Source organism: Rhynchophorus ferrugineus, unplaced genomic scaffold (genome assembly GCF_030347505.1).
Source record: "Rhynchophorus ferrugineus isolate W39M unplaced genomic scaffold, kcgeb_rfMv2 rfM11, whole genome shotgun sequence".
Lineage (NCBI taxonomy): Eukaryota > Metazoa > Arthropoda > Insecta > Coleoptera > Curculionidae > Rhynchophorus > Rhynchophorus ferrugineus.
This window is the reverse complement of record NW_027472590.1, coordinates 16,911,883-16,920,360: the sequence shown is the minus strand read 5'-3', so window position 1 is coordinate 16,920,360 and position 8,478 is coordinate 16,911,883. Positions and strand designations below refer to the sequence as shown.

At 29.7% G+C, this 8,478-nt stretch overlaps 1 protein-coding gene across 1 annotated transcript; it reads right to left on the bottom strand.

Annotated features, from left to right (window-relative positions):
* Window positions 1-1,726: 1,726 nt before the first annotated feature.
* On the bottom strand, window positions 1,727-7,766 carry LOC143205116 (facilitated trehalose transporter Tret1). Its single transcript, XM_076418198.1, has 3 exons — window positions 6,857-7,766; window positions 6,566-6,786; window positions 1,727-3,103 (listed from the first exon to the last, which is right to left on the bottom strand). Exons 1-3 carry the CDS (start codon window positions 6,933-6,935, stop codon window positions 1,973-1,975), a joined length of 1,431 nt encoding a protein of 476 aa, XP_076274313.1. The 5' UTR covers window positions 6,936-7,766; the 3' UTR covers window positions 1,727-1,972.
* Between the last annotated feature and the right edge of the window lie 712 nt (window positions 7,767-8,478).

The window sequence follows — 8,478 nt, the reverse complement described above, 5'->3', positions numbered from 1 at the left end:
ACGCAAGCACGAGATAATATCAGTGTGTATGTCTCAAAATATTCCTTAATGAAATTAAGTCGCTAATGAATAATATAAAACCAATATTTCATTTGGTTTATATCTAGAAATTATCCAAGAAGTTGTTAAAGTAAGCGATTTAGAAGGCAAAATGAATTTTATTGGGGGTGTTATCTCTAACTGACAAAAAAAATATATAAAACATTATTAAATCGATTAGATAGAGAAATTTGTGATAAACAGGCCCAGTTAACAGAAGAAATATCAAATATCTATCAAAACAACTTCACTAAGACCTGCTTACCTAGGTTCAAAAAAACATCACTAAAGTCAATGAGCTAAAATAAAAATTGTTGCAAATCCTACGTTATTCACCAAATTTAGCTAGTTGGAATAAATGTATTGAAGTTAATAAAAGCATTATTTTTATAACTACAATTATTTATTTCCTTTCGCTGAGCTTATCGCACATCCCCTTTTAGCTTTTAATAGTACACAACATGGAGTATTCTCAGCAAAAGAGGTACCGATTCATCTATTCTTTGGATGAGGTTTCAAAACGAATGAATGATATGAAATGAAAAAAATTAATTAAATGAAAATAAAAACCATATAATATTGATATTATAAGTAATTTTGAATTATCCAAATATAATAAATCAAAACGGTACAGTTGACTTATGTATCATTGATTGATGTTTCAAATTTATACGAATATAATTGTTTTCTCAGTTCATATGATATGATATAATAAAATAATAAAAGACAGAAAATAATCGGGACAAGTAATAATTGGAAGTGACAATATCTGATGACTACAGTCGGTAGAAAGTACTACCTATATTATATATATATGTAACATAGGTTTTTCCAGATTCGAAAACGATTGTAACTTAAATTAATTACTATAATATTCATAGTATGCCTCAGGATCTCATAACTTACCGAAACTGTTGCGTAACACATTTGTTACTTAATGTTTTATTTTAATGAAATTACTGAAATTGTCGCTTCATACTCTAACAACCTTCATTGTCGGATCTGGGAAAAAGTTCGTGACTTTTTACTATTGACTGATTTGCCATGTATGTCCTTCCATTTCTAGACTAAGGTCATAACGACATATATGATAAATTGCTGCGATTTCTGGAAAACGAACTAGTAGGTGATATTGTATTATATATATATTGATATAGTATATATATATATATATATATATTGATCAGCGGTATCCATTGGTGAAAATGCTAAGTTTCAATGTAAACAAGTATTAAACGACTAAACATGACTGAAAATTTTAATGATATTAACATTTCTGTACATAAAGTAACAATTTTCCTTTCACTTCTTTTTATATTTACTATTACTGAGTTACTCAATGTATATAGATGCTAATCATCGAATACTCAAATTGTATTTTTGCTATTCATTATCTATGTTCTTTGATTTAAAGGAAGCTATTGCCCTAGCTATTGCCTAAAAACAGTCTGAAGGACCGATCAAGCTAGAGCATAATTCCCAAGCACAAAAAGTCATGAGTTATTTCAGTAGAATCATTCACATCTACAAGAAAGTGGAATACTCATGGGGAGCAAATTTGTCATTAAAATAACGTAAAATATATAGTAAAAAACTTTTTATCCACTAAACCTAGATACAATATAATCAAAATTTGAACTTAAACTATAAAATTTGAAATTTTAAAGACTCTAAATAAAACATCAAGTTATATCAAAATAAATATTTATTCAAACTTTGTAAATATAAAATATATCACAGCCCCTTTGAATAAAACATAATTAATGATCTATTTCCTAACAATAATAATTCCATAAATATTTACATCAAACTTTTCATCGATCAGATTCGTCAAATTGTCTCTTTATGGCACATTTTCATTCACTAAAATTAAATATACATATACTCTACGCTAAACGGTCTTAAATTCTCCATATATTGTGACGATAATACTTTAAACTGAGAGCCCATTTTCATTATCATCATTTTCGTTCTTCGCGTTTCCTTTTAGTTCTTGCTGGATCACTTCCAATGTTTTTCCTTTCGTTTCTGGCAAAACGAAATAGAAGAACAGGACGCTGACAAACGTGGTAAACGCAAAGATATAAAATGGTACCGCCAATCCGACGTAATCAGCTGTCAGTTGGTACATCTTCGTGCTTATGATCATCACGATGGCAAAATTCAAACTGCCCAAAGACATAGCTTTCGCTTTAATGCTGGTGGAGTATATTTCGCTAATGAATATGTTAGTGACCACACCCAATCCACCTCTGAATGATAGATAATTGATTATCATTATTAGAAGTGGCAGCCAAGAGACAGAGGAGAGATCCAGAGCAGTGTAGTCGCGTAAAGATAAAAACAGTGCTTGAGCTAACAAGCTCAATGCTGTGGTAAGCGCAGAAACTATTAGCGTCGGTCTTCTTCCAAATTTGTCCACGTACATTGACGATGTTAGTACCATTATCGCTCCAGCTACAATCAGAACTGTCGATCCAGTCACTGGCGATAACTCAGTCGCTTGAGATATCATTATTTGCACGTACGACATCAGTGCGATACTGCCCGTGAATACTTGAAAGATCCTAGTGGCGGAAACCAGCAAGAATGCCTTTCTGTTCGACTTAATCAGGAACAGATCCTTGTACGTCCCTTTCTCGGACATTTGACGATCTACATCAGCTGATAACTGAATAACTTCCTTGTCGACGTTATTTTTTCTCCTCAGCATCTGCAACGCTCGTCTGGCCCCATCTACGTCCTTTTTCATCAAGCAATAGTACGGACTTTCTGGCATATGGGCGAATGTCAACCAAAACACCACCGGAAATATTATACATATCATCGCGGTGTCGTGGATAGTCAGGAACGAGCCCACCGTGTTGATAAACAGTTGACCGAAAAGAAGAAGCAGATTGACGAAGGTCCCGAGGGTTCCCCGAACCGATGGGTCAGCAACCTCCGCTATGTAGCACGGCAGAAGTGCAAGAGAAGCTCCTTCGCCGATTCCACCAAGGATCCGTGCGATATAAAGCAAGTACACGGTATGGTACGAGAAATATATCAGAAGAAATGATATAACCTGAAAACAAGAAACATATCATTAGAAGGACGATGACACAATCAACAATATGGACTGTTTATCGCACGAAGAAAAAAATGGTAAAGATTTTTTAATATTCTATAATGCATTCAAGAATTACCATAAAGTTATAAAAACAAACGTTTTATTATAAATATCTTCGATTTATGGGTTTTTACTTCGGCATTCTGTCTTTTATTTCGAACATAACAAATTAACTCGAAAGATTATTTAAGATGTAAAAATGTTGTCAATATGTAAAATGTCAAATTTGACAAGTAAAGTAGATATAGAAATCCGCAAAAAAATCCTATTAATCCTTTAAAAAATCGCACTTAAATGAGTTTTCTTTCATTGCAATTGTTGACTATAAAAATGGTAGTTAAGGAATCAGTTCCTTATAGTTAACAAAAAATAATTAACTTTTTTCTAACAGATACATTCGTCATTATTTACAATTATTTATATTATTTACCCTTCAATTAAAATTTTAATAAGTACGACTGCATTTTAATTATCTAAGAGCTCAGCTAGTTGTTATAATGTGATTTGGTGAAAATGGTAGACGATTAATTAAAATTTAAATGCAAAAATACTTTATCCTCTTTCATTCGAAATGCAACGAGATTCATATTTTGATGAAATGGTAGCATTTTTTATAAATTTTAAGTAAAGCAGTTTTATGTATTCTAAGAACCATTAGATATTTCATGTAATTCTATAAATTTTAATTAGCATTAAATAAAGCTAAAGTGGTATAGAAAATTGTATTTTTGAAATAAAATGACAACATTACAACATTTTTTTTCAAAAAAAAATTATTTCTTCTCAGTTTTGAAGCTCTTAATTTTTCCTTCTGCAGTCCCACTGCAGAGAAACTGGTATAGTAGATTGCTAACTCATCAATAAAAAAAATTGCAGTTAACAATAATGTATTACATGGATAGAATGCATCTTAATCGAGTATTTTATAAATAATCTCTAAAATGAGCGTTTTCAGTACATATTGTTTCAATGTCCAGCTTATTTGATCTATTTAGATCCCTCTGACTTTTCACTTTTTCACACCTCGACCAATTATTTCACTGAACACTCTATTCAGGTAATATCTAAGGTAGAATGATATTAAATAGCAGTTACCGAAAAGCACTACAGTGGTATAATTTATAAAAGCAAAATCATTTTTACAGTAATAATATATTTTATTATTTTGTTTCTGATATTTCAATGTTTCTACGAACTTGTATAATAAATTTTTAATATTATATATTATAAATAAATATTTTTATATTTATATTTATAAATTTTATTATTATATATTAAATATTAAATAACCACGTATATATTATATAAACCCAAATAAAAATAATATAATATATGGTATATATTCCCTAACATATTTCTGAAATATTCAAAAAAATTTTAAAAAAATTAATAAAGATCCATAATTACTAAGAATTGTAACAAGATATTTATATTAGAAAATGGTATTTGGCGATAATTTAAAATAATTAACAACTGTAGCAAGTGAAACCTCAAATTCAATAATTAAAAATTGCCTTTATATATTGCCGTTCAATCACCAGAACATTTAAGTTGATATAAAGAAAAAATATAAAAGAGAATTGTCAATACTACATAACACATAACAAATTGATTTTCTATGCTTTCAATACAAAACTGTTATAGTTCTTTGACCATTGTGAATTAAAAAATATTCATTCGATACCTAAAATTTCTCTGTTATTATATATATATATATATATATATATATATATATATATATATATATATATATATATCTGTCAATACTTTAAAATAATTTTAAGAAATATAATGAATCATTGATGGCAGTTTAGAGTTAGTAAAAATAGGGCATTATAAAAATATACGATGTTAAATAATATAAATTTAAATAAAGTTAAAAAAAAATAAATTTAATATAAAGTTAAATAATAATATTTCAAAAATAATTAAAATTAAAGAAAATAATTGAAATATACAAAACTCAAAACAAGATCATATGTTAAGGGCAAAACCTAATGACCATGCACAGCCAAAAAAAATTGTTTATTGAATTATTGAAAAATAAATGGATATTGATTTTTAGCTAAATTGCAGCTTGATAATTTCATTAATCATCAAAAATTTCTGAAATGAATGTGAATGTGAAAATCATTTGAGAGATGACCACTTCCTCAAGTACATGCCTTGGCATCCTTTTCGGTGATCAAAATATACAAAATTAGTCATTAGACGGAACATTTCTTCCAACTTCAAGTCAATAATAAAACCTACTTGGACTTAAATGATGAGACTATGGATTTAAAATGAGACGCTGTTAAAATAAAGTTCTTTGATTAATTATCAATGTTTATTACCACGCAACCAATGAAGAACTACAGGAGTACCTCCAGATCGAGTGGATCTACAAATTTATCCAAGATTTCACCATAAAATATGAAATAAGGTTACTAAATCACACCAAAGTAGAAACAGTACAGTTACAAGACAAACACAGGTAATCAGAACATTGAAGCGAACCGATTAAAACTAACTTGTATAAAGTGTTACTATTGACTTTAGTTTTACTAATAGAAAATGTTGTATTAAAAAATATCTTGGTCATGTTTTCAACCAGTCTCTAAGATCATATGATATAGCACTACTAGATTTCCTATTGTAGAATCTATGCCAACCAGATCAACACAACTACTAGTTTATTAAAAGAAACGATTCAATGAAACATCATCAAAGTACAACCACATTTGTGATTCCAGACGTAAACCGATACTGTATACTTTATGCCTCAATTAAAAATATATATAAAAAGAATAACTAACTATTTAATTTAAATCTTGCGTACCTTTTGGAATAGGCTGTAGTATTTTACAGCAATTCAAAGAAGATGAACTCAAGTCAAACCTCACTTCAGTCATTCAGACACACTACAATATATTCTTCAATATGTTTATAAACAAAACTTGTGATAAATTTTAATTTTTCGGTTTAGATCATACCAAATCCTTAGGCCATTGAGCATTATTGAAAGACTGTTCAACAAAAACAGTTTCAAGAAAATAGACTATTAAACTAAAAAAATATTATCTATTTGCATTTAGAAAGTTTAAATCTAGCCCTAAAAAAAGAGTGGTATCTTTCAAGACTTGATGATTACATCAAGTTTAAAATAAACCAGAAATAAGAACAACCAGACACGATGATGTAATTATCCAAACTATTCTATTCCATTTTTAAACAAATTCCATAAATTATTACATGAATTTGTTATAGGCTCCAAATACATGATATTTTCTCGCCACAGAACGTAAATGTTTACCCGAAAAATAGGAATTAATAGTACCTAGCATTGTACAACACTTTTTCAGTGTTCCCATTTTATCAATTCAGTGCACTATCTTTAAAATTTGTAAAATTTAATAAGAATAGTAAATATTGTACCTGTGGAATTCCAATGGATAACACTGTATTTTTTCGCCCTATATAATCAGCCAGATAAGAAGCCGAAAAACCTCCAATCACATGGCCTACCGGACCAATAATTGTAATATAAGAAGCCTCCTCCGCTGTTACATCAATCGGATACTCTTCGGAGAGGATCTTTAATAACGACGGTCCAGCCCATCCTTGATATATACCAGCAGTAAATAAAGTTATAGTAGCTACAATGACAAAAAAAACAAAATGTAGACATTTTACGGAAGGGTAACCTCCACAATCATCCAAACTCACCGGTTATCACAACTAAATATTGAGTCACCTTGCTACCATCTTCCTTCGTAAGAAATCTCTGAATTATATTGATCTTCATCGCTGGTCGTTATCGGAATCGGTCACGATCCGTCACCTCACTGGTCAATATTCGATTGTCGTTGCTCGGCTAGTCGTCACTCCCCAATGATATCCATCAACAGGTAAAGTACGAATTTTATACGATCCAAGTTCCGAATTTCCTGTTTATCTAACCGTTTGACAAAAAAATAATTAAATTTGTTTGCAAACCGATTAAGAAGAAGCGAGATAAAACAGCGTCTCGCTTTTCTCTTCTTCCGCTATCACGGCTCGAAATTGTGGTTTTTTAATGTTTGCGATGCTTTTTTTTCTATCTCGTTGTGTGTCGAAGGAATCTCGTAGCGAAATACAGGACGAGCTACGGTCGCGAAAATTTGGTTCGCGTTAGAACGAATCTCGCGCTTCTGTTAGAAATAAATAGCAGCGTTCGAGAAGGAGAACGAAAAGATACACATACACACAACAAACGATTTAACGGTTAGCGTTGATTTTAAATTTTAATTCGGCAGGTTTTGGGAACTGGTTCTCGATGCACTCGAAAGGTTCAGTATTTCCTCGTATTCGCGAAGATTCCTGATATTATTTTTATTTACATTTAACCTGTTTGGTTTTAATAAGTTTTAAGTACCAAATGTATACATGAAATATTGTTATTTATGTTTTAGTGCTAGCGCCTTATTGATATTGCTTTAAATGTTTCGAAATATATGAATAAAATGGAAATTACTAGCGTTGGAAAGATCGACTGAAAACTGTCGAAACAGTCGATAGTCCGCTAAACAGTCGATAGTCAAAAAACTAGCGACTGAATATAGTAATTACTATTTTCAGTCAAATGCACGGTTCGACTGTTTTTTTTTATTCGTGATGTCAGACGAAGGTATATGAATCCTTTCCTGTATAAATAGTGAGAGAAGAAAGGACGTAGATAATTGCTTAGGATAGTTAAATTTAATGGTTATATTTTCCAACGGTAGTATAAGCGAGATGGAGATGTATAAACTGCTTCATGAAGTAACTTCAAAAAAGAAAAGGAAAAAAATAATTACTGAATATTATAATAATAATAATACAAAACATGCAATTTATAATTTAATTTTAAACGAAGTAGAATTACTTTTATATTTGAATGTTCTGTAGATCTGTAAAAAGGAATGGACTTTTTCTATGGAATGGGATAATACCCCACAAATGTTTTATTGTATTTTAATATGTTAATTGCTATTTTTAAATAATATACTATAATAAATATAGACAATACAATAGAGCTTAAACAAAACCTAAAAACTAAAGATGTACAATAACCATAAATACTATATAAAACTAATCCATGACATAATTACAAATGATCTGAATGAAGTGATATGAATGCTTTATTTATTATTGATGGAAATATTTTTTAACAAAAATCGAGGGAGTAACCGAAATATTACCTATTATTGTCATAAAAACAATAAAAATACTTTACTATTTATCATTCCCAATTTTAATCTTTTTACCCTATTACATTAACATTCTTAATGCAAAGTGCTATAATATTAATATACAATACATTGTTAATT